The sequence below is a fragment of the Poecilia reticulata genome, chromosome 11 (assembly GCF_904066995.2).
Source record: "Poecilia reticulata chromosome 11, P_reticulata-male-v2, whole genome shotgun sequence".
Taxonomy (NCBI): domain Eukaryota; kingdom Metazoa; phylum Chordata; class Actinopteri; order Cyprinodontiformes; family Poeciliidae; genus Poecilia; species Poecilia reticulata.
The window spans coordinates 16,917,233-16,933,033 of NC_088840.1; the positions used below are offsets into that span (position 1 = coordinate 16,917,233).

The 15,801-nt window shown below is 44.1% G+C and overlaps 2 protein-coding genes across 2 annotated transcripts in view; one reads left to right on the top strand and one right to left on the bottom strand.

Moving 5' to 3' along the window:
* LOC103472476 (TBC1 domain family member 20) overlaps positions 1-8,496 on the top strand; it is a 28,204-nt gene extending 19,708 nt beyond the window's left edge. The window contains exons 10-11 of the transcript XR_014089672.1: positions 8,067-8,163; positions 8,357-8,496. The gene's annotated coding sequence lies outside the window, so the exon portion shown is untranslated. The remainder of the gene's footprint in view (positions 1-8,066; positions 8,164-8,356) is intronic.
* Positions 8,497-12,793: 4,297 nt separating this feature from the next.
* On the bottom strand, positions 12,794-15,150 carry LOC145553906 (uncharacterized). The gene has a single exon (XM_081613026.1). It carries the CDS (start codon positions 14,784-14,786, stop codon positions 13,881-13,883), a length of 906 nt encoding a protein of 301 aa, XP_081469152.1. The 5' UTR covers positions 14,787-15,150; the 3' UTR covers positions 12,794-13,880.
* Positions 15,151-15,801: the final 651 nt, after the last annotated feature.

The window sequence follows — 15,801 nt, forward strand, 5'->3', positions numbered from 1 at the left end:
GTTCTGAGGGAAAGCAGAGCTGCTTATTTACTGGGATTTTAACCCTTTCATGCATAATGGTCACTGAAGTGGACAGCTGTCCAAAAGCCATTTTCTTGTGCTTCTTGTGGATTTTTATGTTATAAATGCACACAGACCACTCAAGTGGACACTAATGCATCATACATACATTAACAACTACTGGCCATCAGCTGCAAGTGCAAGAAATTATTTTGTTAAATCCAATATGGCCGACAGACAAAAATGCACGCCAACCGACCCGGTCCCTCTTTCTACTGCAGATGACTCTTGCAGGTAAAAAAAAATATTGTAACATCAGATAACCCCTAAAGAATAATACCACTGATGTATTTTTTCAAATATGAACTTTGTATTTGGAGAACATTACAATTGATCACCTAAAAAAATTTTTTTTTTTTAATTTTACTAAATTTTTACCCTACCTTTTTTTATGCCTTAAGAAAATAAAATAAAAAAATTGAAAAGAAAATCCTGACACAAAGGATCATAATTCATGCACGAAAGGGTTAAAGTGTGAGAGCAGCACTTCATAAGGCAAACTGAAAATGTGCAGTTCTGTTTGCAAAAGTAATTCTTACAATATTCTAAAATAATAATCTAGCCCACCTCAGCTGATGTCTTTATATGATGCAGTTGCACCGTGTTGACGATGAACAGCACGCAGCTTGAAGAACAGAGCTGTGGTGCTGCCAGCGCCTAATGAGGATTTAATTCCTGCCTCTGGCTGTTGGCATTCTGCAAAACAGTCTCCTCACCTATTTGTTTATTTCTTTCTTTAACAAAATCAACTCTTAACAACACCTACATTAGCACCTGCCTTCCTTGCTGTCTGTCAGGTTCAGATTGAGGGAAAGCAGTTGGAAAAGGACGACGTCGAACGCCTGTTTTCAGGCTTTCCTCTGAACACTCGCTGCTTTTATAAACAGAAATTATGATGGTGCTAATTTGTCGTTTTTAAATTTAAATTGTAGTTTGTTTTTTTGATCCATTTCTTTCAGATTCATTTTTTTTATCTCCCATAATTCCACAGTCCTCCAAGCCCCTATAAAGGCTCAATGCGTCCTACCTCAAAGTGTGTGTGTATGTGTGTTATTTTTAAACTGATATTGTGTGATGATCATTAAATAAATGAAGCATTCTCTGCATTAAGGAGGCTTTGTGGTAACATAAAATCAAATACAGTTTTAATAACACGTTGTAAACTGAAAGTGGAGCCATAAAGAGCCGTAGTTGAGCTTTTAGTGAAATTCCTGCAGCTCTTTTGCTCTCGGAGGCCTGATATATATTTAAAGACACATGAAACATTTAATTGTTGCACTAAAATGGTGCGTCAAATGATTTGTGGGTATTTAAGTCTATGATCTTATGCTGCTTACAAAAAACAATCTAGTCTAATTGGATCTTTGAACAGGATGCATTAAATTTCTTCCATTATGCTGAGCATGAAGATGGGAAGAGCGGAGAAGTAAAGTGACGGGCTCAGTGCGAACACGTCTCTGTGGGCCTTTGTGATAGCCAGATTATAAAAACAGCCAACTTACAACTGTTGTGTTTGACATCCATCCATCCATCCATCCATCCATCCATCCATCCATCCATCCATCCATCCATCCATCCATCCATCCACCCACCCACCCACCCACCCTCCCTCCCTCCCTCCCTCTTCCGCTTATCCGGGGTCGGGTCGCGGGGGCAGCAGCTTCAGAAGGGAGGCCCAGACTTCCCTCTCCCCAGCCACTTCTTCCAGCTCCTCCAGGGGAATCCCAAGGCGTTCCCAGGCCAGCCGAGAGACATAGTCCCTCCAGCGTGTCCTGGGTCTTCCCTGAGGCCTCCTCCCAGTGGGATGTTCCCGGAACACCTCACTCTTATTTTTTGGAGGCGTCCAGGAGGCATCCTTACCAGATGCCCGAGTCACCTCAACTGGCTCCTCTCGATGTGGAGCAGCGGCTCCACTCTGAGTCCCTCCCAGATGACCGAGCCCCAGAGAGCATAGCTCCTAGGATCATTGGGACACTCAAAGCCCTCCACCACAATAAGGTGGCAGTTGGTAAATTTTGCAAACGTAAAAGTCAGATGTTTACTTTGTGGCACTTTGCTACCAGAAAACGTGTTCATGTCTTAGCAACTGATTGACAACAAATATTGTTATTGTTCAAAAAACGTAAGAGTTCCTCTGCTCTTTTGAAGTGTTACTTACGATAGCAATACATAGGAAGCAAGGCAGTGCATTAGCATTAACCTTAGAATTAGCCTTAGCTAAGTGCTAATTAGCAGCTGCTAATTAGTGCTATCATTAGCCTTAGCATTAGAAGTAGCCTTTTCCCTAAAATAAGCTTTTAGGAATTTTTCTTAAGTCAATGTAAGACAAGATGTTACTGATACCTCACATGCCACTGTCTGTGTGCATTTGCAAATTGCAATCTTACTTTTTTATGAATCTTTTGAAGGAATGGCTTCTTCCTCACTGAGTGGCCTTTCTGCTCATATTTGTACAGGACATGTGCCACTGTGAGTAAAGCCTAGGGGTGGACATTTATCATATTGTTTATCATTTATTGTGAAAAATGCATCACGATAAGAATTTAAGCATTTTTGTCTCAATAGTTTTCAGTCATTGGTGGTAACCCCCCCCCCCCACCCCAACACACACACACACACACACACACACACAGGCACACACACACACACACACACACACACACACAAAACTGATAGTATTATTGGACATTATTTTTTTCTATTTTCACCACTGTATTTTACACAAAAACACCAAGAAATATCAGTAAAATTGAAAATATGATTAAATGCAGTTGCTGTGTTCAGCTTGGTGATATAATCACACTTTTTTTGTTTAGTCTATTTCAAATAGAAATGGAGGGCTGGAGCACAATGTATGAGGCCATTAATGAGCATGTGCTAGAAAGAAAGTTTTATTCAGTTCAGATTTTTTGTATGTCCAATAGTTAGGAGTGAGAGAGGTAAAATTAAGAGACAAAATAGCCTAAACACTTAAACAACTTCCTTTTAACAAGAAGACGCTCCAGCTTAGAGAGACTGATCATATTCTATGACCAGTTAAAAATTAAAACAACTAAGAAAACAGAAAATAAAGAAACACTAGGGCTGGAAGACATTGTATGAGGCCATTTAAGGAGTGTGTGCTAAAAAGAAACACATTAAGAATCTGAAATAGATAAGTTCATATTCTTTGTGTACAGTCAGTGAGTGAGACACAGAAGTAAGATTAAGAGATCAATTAACCTAATCAGTTTTTTTCGAAAAGGAAAAACCGGAGCACTCGGAGAAAACCTATACATTTAATTTAAAGGGTGTGTCTGTCATGAAATGCGGGTGATGGTGGTGAGAGAGAACGCAGCAGACCCAGGTAGGAGATGAGTGATGGATTTCCCTGAGAGCATTAGGAGGTGGAAACTCAGAGAGAGCTCTAGGAAACTCAGAGGGAGTGCTAGGAGACTCAGAGGGAGCACTATGAGACTCAGAGGGAGCACTAGGAGACTCAGAGGGAGCACTAGGAGACTCAGAGGGAGCACTAGGAGACTCAGAGGGAGAACTAGGGGGTGGAGATTCAGAGAGAGAACTAGGAGACTTGGAGGGAGCACTAGGAAACTCAGAGAATCAGAGTGAGCACTAGGAGACTCAGGGGAAGCACTAGGAGACTCAGGGGGAGCACTAAGAGGTGAGGACTCAGGTAGAGCACTAGGGGACTCAGGCAGAGCACGAGGTGAGGCGAGGGGCCCAAAGTCCGCAGCAGCAGTGACTGGAAGTGGTGCTGACGGAAAGGCTGTAGCAACGGTGACTGGAGGCGTGGCTGGAGCTCCAGATAGAGATGTGACCGGAGACAAGGCAGATGCAGAAGACGTGGACAGAGCTGGAGCAGATGCAGATGCAGAAGACATGGACGGAGCTGAGGTGGACGCTGGAGACGCCTTCCTTCCGTCCGTCCGTCCGTCCTTCCTTCGTTTGTTCCTTTCTTCTTTCATTCCTTCCGTCCGTCCGTCCCCGTCCGTCCGTCCCCGTCCGTCCGTCCGTCCGTCCGTCCGTCCATTTTCTTCCGCTTCTCCATCCGCTTCGTATCGCAGGGGTAGCAGCCTAAGTAAGGAGGCCCAGATTTCCCTCTCCCCAGCCATTTGGTCCAGGAGTTCCCAGATCAGCAGAGAAACATAGTCCCTCCATCGTGTTCTGGGTCTTCCCCTGGGCTGTCTCCTGGTGGGACGTATCTGAAACACCTCACTCACCAGGGAGGCATCCAGGAGGCATCCTAACCAGATTTTCCGGCTCAGCTGCCATCCTTTTGATGCTGCAACCCACCCCTTTTGTCCCTCCCACAGTTGGTGAACCCATGTGAAGAGGGAATCAGGTCTTGGGTTTAACCCCTATACCCTTATCTAATGCAAATTTTTCTCCGGTCGGTTTCTGTGGGACAAACCTTCCTGCCTTGAGATGTAAAAGGTCGCATTTCAGGCTTCCTTTTGCTGGGAGGTGTTGGCTTCAGTCACTAGACGACTCAGGGGGAGCACTTGGAGACTAAGGGGAGCACTAGGAAACTCAGAGGGAGCACTACAAAACTCAGGGAAGCACTAAGAGGTGAGGACTCAGAGGAAGCACTAGGGACTCAGGGAGAGTACTAGTTGAGGTGAGGGGCGCAAAGTCCGCAGCAGCAGTAACTGGAAGTGGTGCTGGTCCTGAAGATGACGGAAAGGCTGTAGCAATGGTGACCAGAGGCGTGGCTGGAGCTCCAGCTAGAGATGTGACCAGACACAAGGCAGATGCAGAAGACGAGGTCGGAGCTGGAGCAGATGCAGATGCAGAAGATGTGGACGGAGCTCAGGTGGACGCAGGAGATGCCGGAGCTGGGTTGGTGGAGTATTATTTAATGATTGGAACTGTCCATCCATCCATCCATCCTTCGTTCGTTCGTTCGTTCCTTCCGTCCGTCTGTCCGTCCTTCCGTTCGTCCATCCGTCCGTCCATCCGTCCGTCCGTCCGTCCGTCCATCCATCCATCCACTTTCTTCCGCTTCTCCATCCGCTTCGTATCGCAGGGGTAGCAGCCTAAGTAAGGAGGCCCAGATTTCCTTCTCCCAAGCCATTTGGTCCAGGATTTCCCAGATCAGCAGAGAAACATAGTCTCTCCATCGTGTTCTGGGTCTTCCCTTTGGCTGTCTCCTGGTGGGACGTGCCTGAAACACCTCACTCACCAGGGAGGCGTCCAGGATGCATCCTAACCAGATTTTTCAGCTCAAGACCATGGCCTTGGATTTGAAGGGACTGATCTTCATCCCGGCCACTTCGCACTCGGCTGCGAATCGCTCCAGTGAGAGCTGTAGATCATGACCTGATGAAGGCAGTAGGACCACATCTTCTGCAAAAAGCAGAGGATGCGATCTTAAGGCCACCAAATCGGATCCCCTCAACACCTTGGCTGTGCCTAAAAATTCTGTCAATAAAAGTATTGAACAGAATTAGTGACAAAGCAACCTTGGTGGAGTCCAACTCTCACCGGAAACGAGCCCGAGATACTGCCGGGAATGAGGACCAGACTCTGATTCCGGAGCGTCTGTAGCTCACGATCAGATCATCAAGGTCCCCCACCTTCAGCTGCCATCCTTTTGATATTGCAACCCACCCCTTTGTCCCTCCCACAGGTGGTGAACCCATGTGAAGAGGGAATCAGGTCTCAGGTTTAACCCATATACCCTTATCTACTGCTCATTTGTCTCTGGTCGGTTTCTGTGGGGCAAACCTTCCTGCCTTTAGAGGTAAGAGGCCGCATTTCAGGTTTCCTTTTGCTGGGAGGTGTTGGCTTCAGCTTTGCTTGTGTTTTGATGTTTTCTTCAATGAATTCTGGCTCTATCTTTCCTTCCCGCAGAACCAGAATTCTTCGATTGCCAATTGATTTTGTTTTGGGTAGCTCTAGTTTTTTTCCCTTGATTGGTGGTAGAGGTTTGAGTTGATCAAAGCAAAGTTGTGTTTCAACTTTGCTTTGATCAATATCACCTTCTACCTTAGCCCCTTTCCTCTTTATGGTTTCCTTCAAGTTATCATGTTGCTTCTTCTCTCTCATGTACATTTCTGTCATCTTATGCAGTTGGTTGGTGACTTCTTTAATGTGCTGTTGATCTTTCTCCCTGGTTTCGCTTAGTACGTTCATCTGTAAATTTAAGGATTTATTTTCTTTCTTCAGATCTCTCCAATCATACTCTGTGTGGGTTAAAGTTGGTTTCACAGCCAGGGCCTCTTTCTTTTGCTGTAAAGCTAAGAGCTTGGAGGTTTCAGCCTGCTGCTCTATGAGTTTGCTCACCTCCTGTTCTTTTTTCCTCAGACGTTCTTTTAGTGTCCTGTTTTGCTTTTTTTCCTGAGTTAATGTGCATGAAGATAAACCCACCCTTGCTCTAAACTCTTGTTTAGTTCTCTCTATGGCTTCCTCCATTGGGGTTCTGGGAAGTTTCTTCTCAAGAGCTTTATTTTCCTTCTCTGCCTCCTTCAAAAGCTTTTCCAGAGCTTTTACCCTGGCCTCAAGAACTCTGGACTTGTCTTTTTCTTTTGAAACCTCATTATTCTTCATGCCAATTTCGTCAATCTTTCGGAGCACCTCAACCTCAAGTCTCTTCACTTCATTTTGTTGCATTTCAAGCTTCGCTTGGTGTGCTGTGATTACAGACACTATTTGCCATTTTTCTGCCTCAACCTTCTCAACCTGTAGTTTTGAGTCCCTCTCCAGGTTTTTTAAAGAGGCTTGAAGCTCTTTAACTTTGTTTTTATAGTCTTTAATCTCAGACAATAGCTGAGTCCTGTGGGAACTCCGGTTCTCTAACTCGTGTTGTAACTTTGGGATCTCCTGACTTTCCAAATATTTGTTTTGCCTAAGAGACCAGTTTAGGTCTTTGGTGAGTGATTTGATTTTCTCATTCAGAAGCTCAATTTGTATGTGAGCTTTTTCCAAATCCTCCTTCAGTACGTTCTCCTTAATCAGAACCGCAGATTTTTCTTTAATCCTGTGCAAAAAATCCATAACCACGAGAGCCAATTCATCTCTTGTCATTTGTCTAATTTGGGACTTTGTTAATGAGTCAGGGTCAATTTGTGACATTTTGACTATCCAACTGATGTATCAGAAAAGCTACAAAAAAATGCAATGTTAAATCCTATATGGAAATCCAACGTCCGTGCTGCTTCTTGAGCTTCTTGCAAAATTGATTCAGATGCAGAACGTTCAAGGCATCTGTTTTTTATGACATCACAACACTTTGACATCATCAGATTCCATCAGTGGAACAATGTAATGTATACTATGTTGCTAGGCAACAGCAAAGCCAGCCCACTTTCCAGTCTCCTGGCTGTTTCTACTTTAACAGCCAAATCTTACAAGCGCATATACTTTTTATACAGTATCTTGAGTGAGGAGTCGGTAGTCACTCCTAGTCACTTTTTCTTACTCCTGGTGAGTAAGAAACACAGGGGTTACAGAATGACATGAACGTTATATGACACAACAGGTGATTATTATTAGAAAATAAAGAAAGCCTAATAAACTGAATAACTGGAATTATTGTACGGGGTCTTAATCAGGAAATGGATAAATGAAAAAATCAAACAGGACAAACTACTACACAGCAGAGTTGCATACTTTGTCTCAACCATTTTCACAGAGTTAAACAGAAGTGAAATTTCTTTTAGGTAAGATCAAAGATTGGGGGTAATTTTTTTAATTTACATTTATGTAATAATATTTGGTCATAATGATCAGGTTATTAATGATATATTCCAATTTTGTGTCCAAAATATAAATGCCAAATGTAATATTGTTGCAAGTTAAAGTTGGAATATTTAAATTATGAGTCAGCAAACAATTATGAAGATGCCGGTAAAATTATATTTATTCTGTAATTCTTCAAAGTTCAAAATATTCCTTCTGTCATCCATGAGATGTTGAACAGACCAAATGCCTTTTGCCATCCATTCTTCAAAATTTACAGCAGAGGTAAACCTTTCTCCTCTACCAGGCTGAATCGTTTAATGTTTCAGGTCTGGTTGTGGATCAGGACGCTCTCGTCAAAGCCCTGATGTCTGGAGCGATACGAGCTGCAGCTTTAGACGTGACTCACCCCAAACCTCTACACAGGTACCCTCTATTTTAAAGAGGATATATACACTGAAACACTCCCAATCATTTGGAAGATAAATAGTGGCAAAGGAAACACTTTGCAAGTTGGATTTTACAATCCAAGTGAACATGACCACAAAATTTAGTTTTTGTTTATGCTGATTGGATTGCTTCATTAATTAGATTAACTCTGTGTTTGCTTTATTCCCAGCCTGGTAGATGGAACCACTGCATAGGATCTTTCCTACCAACAGACAACACGATCTTCAACAACTCTTTGAAGAATCTAAATTAATGAGCTACAACAACATTTAATTTCCCTTTTGGATTAATAAAGTGTTTTTGAATTGATTTTGAATTTGAGAACCAGCCTCTTGTTCCAGGCCATTTGCTTCACACAGACGGATCTGGACATTCGGCTATTCAGAAACAATTTCTTCCAGGTTTTAGTTCTAGATTTTTCCGTATGACACTAGATTAGTGCTATGAAGTTTAATTGTAAATTGCCTGTGCTACAAACAGCCGTACAACAATTCGAAGAGAGACGTGACGAGCCAAACAAGATGGCTGCTAACTCAATATCTGGAAGCGCAGCGTGAAGATCTCTGTTCACGTCCTCCGCTGCCGTTGATATTATCAATTTCAAATGTCTGTTGTATTTTCCCATAACTCCCCTTCTATTTTTTCTGTATGCATTTATTTTTTTATATATATATATATAAACTTCTGTTTTTTATTGTCCAATGAGATCTTCCTCGTTTCATCTTGGATTTCAATTTAAACGTTACATAATTTTCAGTTTTATCTGTGGATAAATTAATAATTATTCCAAGTTTTAATCCAAGCTCGCTGAACTGTTTTTACAAGAGAGCAGTGACCCTTTATAGGCCTCGTAAATGTTGAGGTCACAGCTCGAAGCGCAGCATCGTTCATCCCGGTAAAACCTTGTGATGTAATGGCACAAAAAAAAAAAACTGCTAAAAGCAAATTCAACCAACATTTATGATGTCAGAGATTATAAAGTGCAGAAAAAGAAAATGAGACCAAAGGAGAGGAGAGGAGTGAGTCATAGCACTTCCCAGCAGTAAGAGATGGCCATCAATCATGCATTGGGCAAACATACACCCTCTCTTTTTACAGAAACACTTTGCATAAATGAAGACAAATATAACCAGCAGCCAAGGCTAAGTATTTTTGTCTCAATAGTTTTCAGTCATTGGTGGTAACCCACCCCAACACACACACACACACACACACACACACACACACACGCACACGCACACGCACACACACACACACACACACACACAAAACTGATAGTATTATTGGACATTATTTTTTTCTATTTTCACCACTGTATTTTACACAAAAACACCAATAAATATCAGTAAAATTTAAAATATGATTAAATGCAGTTGCTGTGTTCAGCTTGGTGATATAATCACACTTTTTTTGTTTAGTCTATTTCAAATAGAAATGGAGGGCTGGAGCACAATGTATGAGGCCATTAATGAGCATGTGCTAGAAAGAAAGTTTTATTCAGTTCAGATTTTTTGTATGTCCAATAGTTATGAGTGAGAGAGGTAAAATTAAGAGACAAAATAGCCTAAACACTTAAACAACTTCCTTTTAACAAGAAGACGCTCCAGCTTAGAGAGACTGGTCATATTCTATGACCAGTTAAAAATTAAAACAACTAAGAAAACAGAAAATAAAGAAACACTAGGGCTGGAAGACATTGTATGAGGCCATTTAAGGAGTGTGTGCTAAAAAGAAACACATTAAGAATCTGAAATAGATAAGTTCATATTATTTGTGAACAGTCAGTGAGTGAGACACAGAAGTAGGATTAAGAGATCAATTAACCTAATCAGTTTTTTTTTAAAGGAAAAACCGGAGCACTCGGAGAAAACCTATACATTTAATTTAAAGGGTGTGTCTGTCATGAAATGCGAGTGATGGTGGTGAGAGAGAACGCAGCAGACCCAGGTAGGAGATGAGTGATGGATTTCCCTGAGAGGGCACTAGGAGGTGGAGACTCAAGAGAAAGCTGTAGGAGACTAAGAGGGTGCACTAGGAGAATCTGAGGGAGAACTAGGGGGTGGAGACTCAGAGAGAGCACTCAGAGAATCAGAGAGCACTAGGAGACTCAGGGAGAGCACTAGGAGACTCAGGGGGAGCACTACAAAACTCAGGAGAGCACTAACAGGTGAGGACTCGGGTAGAGCACTGGAGGACTCAGGTAGAGCACTAGGAGACTCAAAGGGAGCACTAGGGGACTCAGGCAGAGCACGAGGGGCCCAAAGTCCGCAGCAGCAGTGACTGGAAGTGGTGCTGGTCCCAAAGATGACGGAAAGGCTGCAGCAACGGTGACCGGAGGCGTGGCTGGAGCTCCAGATAGAGATGTGACCGGAGACAAGGCAGATGCAGAAGACGTGGCCAGAGCTGGAGCAGATGCAGAAGATGTGGACGGTGCTGAGGTGGACGATGGAGACGCCTTCCTTCCTTCCGTCCGTCTGTCCTTCTTTCGTTCCTTCCTTCCGTCCGTCCGTCCATCCATCCACTTTCTTCCGCTTCTCCATCCGCTTTGTATCGCAGGGGTAGCAGCCTAAGTAAGGAGGCCCAGATATCCCTCTCCCCAGCCATTTGGTCCAGGAGTTCCCAGATCAGCGAAGAAACATAGTCCCTCCATCGTGTCCTGGGTCTTCCCCTTGGCTGTCTCCTGGTGGGACGTGCCTGAAACACCTCACTCACCAGGGAGGCGTCCAGGAGGCATCCTAACCAGATTTTCTGGCTCAAGACCATGGCCTTGGATTTGAAGGGACTGATCTTCATCCCGGCCACTTCGCACTCGGCTGCGAATCGCTCCTGTGAGAGCTGTAGATCATGACCTGATGAAGGCAGTAGGACCACATCTTCTGCAAAAAGCAGAGGATGCGATCTTAAGGCCACCAAATCAGATCCCCTCAACACCTTGGCTGTGCCTAAAAATTCTGTTAATGAAAGTATTGAACAGAATTAGTGACAAAGCAGCCTTTTGGTGGAGTCCAACTCTCACCGGAAACGAGCCCGAGATACTGCCGGGAATGAGGACCAGACTCTGATTCCGGAGTGTCTCTAGCTCATGATCAGATCATCAAGGTCCCCCACCTTCAGCTGCCATCCTTTTGATACTGCAACCCACCCCTTTGTCCTTCCCACAGGTGGTGAACCCATGTGAAGAGGGAATCAGGTCTTGGGTTTAACCCCTATACCCTTATCTACTGCTAATTTGTCTCCAGTCGGTTTCAGTGGGACAAACCTTCCTGCCTTGAGATGTTAAAGGCCGCATTTCAGGCTTCCTTTTGCTGGGAGGTGTTGGCTTCAGTCACTAGAAGACTCGGGGGGAGCACTTGGAGACTATGGGGAGGACTAGGAAACTCAGAGGGAGCACTACAAAACTCAGGGGAGCACTAAGAGGTGAGGACTCAAAGGAAGCACTAGGGGACTCAGGGAGAGTACTAGTTGAGGTGAGGGGCGCAAAGTCCGCAGCAGCAGTAACTGGAAGTGGTGCTGGTCCCGAAGATGACGGAAAGGCTGTAGCAATGGTGACCAGAGGCGTGGCTGGAGCTCCAGCTAGAGATGTGACCAGACACAAGGCAGATGCAGAAAACGTGGTCGGAGCTCAGGTGGACGCAGGAGATGCCGGAGCTGGGTTGGTGGAGTATTATATAATGATTGGTACTGTCCATCCATCCATTCTTCCTTTGTTCGTTCGTTCCGTCCGTCCTTCCTTCGTTCCTTCCGTCCGTCTGTCCATCCACTTTCTTCCGCTTCTCCATCCGCTTCGTATCGCAGGGGTAGCAGCCTAAGTAAGGAGGCCCAGATTTCCTTCTCCCAAGCCATTTGGTCCAGGATTTCCCAGATCAGCAGAGAAACATAGTCCCTCCATCGTGTTCTGGGTCTTCCCCTTGGCTGTCTCCTGGTGGGACGTGCCTGAAACACCTCACTCACCAGGGAGGCGTCCAGGAGGCATCCTAACCAGATTTTCTGGCTCAAGACCATGGCTTTGGATTTGAAGGGACTGATCTTCATCCCGGCCACTTCGCACTCGGCTGCGAATCGCTCCTGTGAGAGCTGTAGATCATGACCTGATGAAGGCAGTAGGACCACATCTTCTGCAAAAAGCAGAGGATGCGATCTTAAGGCCACCAAATCAGATCCCCTCAACACCTTGGCTGTGCCTAAAAATTCTGTTAATGAAAGTATTGAACAGAATTAGTGACAAAGCAGCCTTTTGGTGGAGTCCAACTCTCACCGGAAACGAGCCCGAGATACTGCCGGGAATGAGGACCAGACTCTGATTCCGGAGTGTCTCTAGCTCATGATCAGATCATCAAGGTCCCCCACCTTCAGCTGCCATCCTTTTGATACTGCAACCCACCCCTTTGTCCTTCCCACAGGTGGTGAACCCATGTGAAGAGGGAATCAGGTCTTGGGTTTAACCCCTATACCCTTATCTACTGCTAATTTGTCTCCAGTCGGTTTCAGTGGGACAAACCTTCCTGCCTTGAGATGTTAAAGGCCGCATTTCAGGCTTCCTTTTGCTGGGAGGTGTTGGCTTCAGTCACTAGAAGACTCGGGGGAGCACTTGGAGACTATGGGGAGGACTAGGAAACTCAGAGGGAGCACTACAAAACTCAGGGGAGCACTAAGAGGTGAGGACTCAAAGGAAGCACTAGGGGACTCAGGGAGAGTACTAGTTGAGGTGAGGGGCGCAAAGTCCGCAGCAGCAGTAACTGGAAGTGGTGCTGGTCCCGAAGATGACGGAAAGGCTGTAGCAATGGTGACCAGAGGCGTGGCTGGAGCTCCAGCTAGAGATGTGACCAGACACAAGGCAGATGCAGAAAACGTGGTCGGAGCTCAGGTGGACGCAGGAGATGCCGGAGCTGGGTTGGTGGAGTATTATATAATGATTGGTACTGTCCATCCATCCATTCTTCCTTTGTTCGTTCGTTCCGTCCGTCCTTCCTTCGTTCCTTCCGTCCGTCTGTCCATCCACTTTCTTCCGCTTCTCCATCCGCTTCGTATCGCAGGGGTAGCAGCCTAAGTAAGGAGGCCCAGATTTCCTTCTCCCAAGCCATTTGGTCCAGGATTTCCCAGATCAGCAGAGAAACATAGTCCCTCCATCGTGTTCTGGGTCTTCCCCTTGGCTGTCTCCTGGTGGGACGTGCCTGAAACACCTCACTCACCAGGGAGGCGTCCAGGAGGCATCCTAACCAGATTTTCTGGCTCAAGACCATGGCTTTGGATTTGAAGGGACTGATCTTCATCCCGGCCACTTCGCACTCGGCTGTGAATCGCTCCAGTGAGAGCTGTAGATCATGACCTGATGAAGGCAGTAGGACCACATCTTCTGCAAAAAGCAGAGGATGCGATCTTAAGGCCACCAAATCGGATCCCCTCAACACCTTGGCTGTGCCTAAAAATTCTGTCAATAAAAGTATTGAACAGAATTAGAGACAAAGCAGCCTTGGCGGAGTCCAACTCTCACCAGAAACGAGCCCGAGTTTCTGCCGAGAATGAGGACCAGACTCTGATTCCGGAGCGTCTGTAGCTCATGATCAGATCATCAAGGTCCCCCACCTTCAGCTGCCATCCTTTTGATACTGCAACCCACCCCTTTGTCCTTCCCACAGGTGGTGAACCCATGTGAAGAGGGAATCAGGTCTCAGGTTTAACCCATATACCCTTATCTACTGCTCATTTGTGTCTGGTCGGTTTCTGAGGGGCAAACCTTCCTGCATTTCAGGCTTCCTTTTCCTGGGAGGTGTTGGCTTCAGCTTTGCTTGTGTTTTGATGTTTTCTTCAATGAATTCTGGCTCTATCTTTCCTTCCCGCAGAACCAGAATTCTTCGATTGCCAATTGATTTTGTTTTGGGTAGCTCTAGTTTTTTTCCCTTGATTGGTGGTAGAGGTTTGAGTTGATCAAAGCAAAGTTGTGTTTCAACTTTGCTTTGATCAATATCACCTTCTACCTTAGCCCCTTTCCTCTTTAGGGTTTCCTTCAAGTTATCATGTTGCTTCTTTTCTCTCGTGTACATTTCTGTCACCTTATGCAGTTGGTTGGTGACTTCTTTAATGTGCTGTTGATCTCTCTCCCTGGTTTCGCTTAGTACGTTCATCTGTAAATTTAAGGATTTATTTTCTTTCTTAAGATCTCTCCAATCATACTCTGTGTGGGTTAAACTTGGTTTCACAGCCAGGGCCTCTTTCTTTTGCTGTAAAGCTAAGAGCTTGGAGGTCTCAGCCTGCTGCTCCATGAGTTTGCTCACCTCCTGTTCTTTTTTCCTCAGACGTTCTTTTAGTGTCCTGTTTTGCTTTTTTTCCTGAGTTAATGTGCATGAAGATAAACCCACCCTTGCTCTAAACTCTTGTTTAGTTTTCTCTATGGCTTCCTCCATTGGGGTTCTGGGAAGTTTCTTCTCAAGAGTTTTATTTTCCTTCTCTGCCTCCTTCAAAAGCTTTTCCAGAGCTTTTACCCTGGCCTCAAGAACTCTGGACTTGTCTTTTTCTTTCGAAAGCTCATTATTCTTCATGCCAATTTCATCAATCTTTCGGAACACCTCAACCTCAAGTCTCTTCACTTCATTTTGTTGCATTTCAAGCTTCGCTTGGTGTGCTGTGATTACAGACACTATTTGCCGTTTTTCTGCCTCAACCTTCTCAACCTGTAGTTTTGAGTCCCTCTCCAGGTTTTTTAAAGAGGCTTGAAGCTCTTTAACTTTGTTTTTATAGTCTTTAATCTCAGACAATAGCTGAGTCCTGTGGGAACTCCGGTTCTCTAACTCGTGTTGTAACTTTGGGATCTCCTGACTTTCCAGATATTTGTTTTGCCTGAGAGACCAGTTTAGGTCTTTGGTGAGTGATACGATTTTCTCATTTAGAAGCTCAATTTGTATGTGAGCTTTTTCCAAATCCTCCTCCAGTACGTTCTGTTTAATCAGCACCGCAGATTTTTCTTTAATCCTGTGCAAAAAATCCATGACAAGTCTATCACATGTGATTGGGAAATAGCAGAATCAGACAGTGGGAAAGCTATAACTTTATACACATAACAATAAAGCTCACAATGTAACATACAACAAATACACATAACCATATGGGCACCAGCCGAACTAAAACACAGAATCGTTACACTATATTCCAATTTTGTGTCCAAAATATAAATGCCAAATTTAATATTGTTGCAAGTTAAAGTTGGAATATTTAAATTATGAGTCAGCAAACAATTATGAAGATTCTACCAAAATTTATAAAAATAACTGCAAGAAAAGGATAAATGTTGCAAAAGTTCTGCGTCAAGACACAGTCATTTGCCTCAATATTAAATTTTAGTCTGAAATATTCTTTACATGGATAAATATTATCTAATATTTTAAAATTAATTTCTTTTGTTTGGGGGGAAAGGGAATTTTAAATAGCTACATCAAATTTTTTTGCATAAACTAAAAGAAAATTCTTTAAGTATATTTCTTCTTTTCAGGGGGGAAGTGAAAGTCTTTTGGATGATGACTGTTCTTAAAATTTACTGTTGCAGTTTTTGTCTATAAAAATGTAGTCTTGGATAAACAGTGGGTAAAGCCGTGGTACTGAGACTGTATAAAATAACGAACC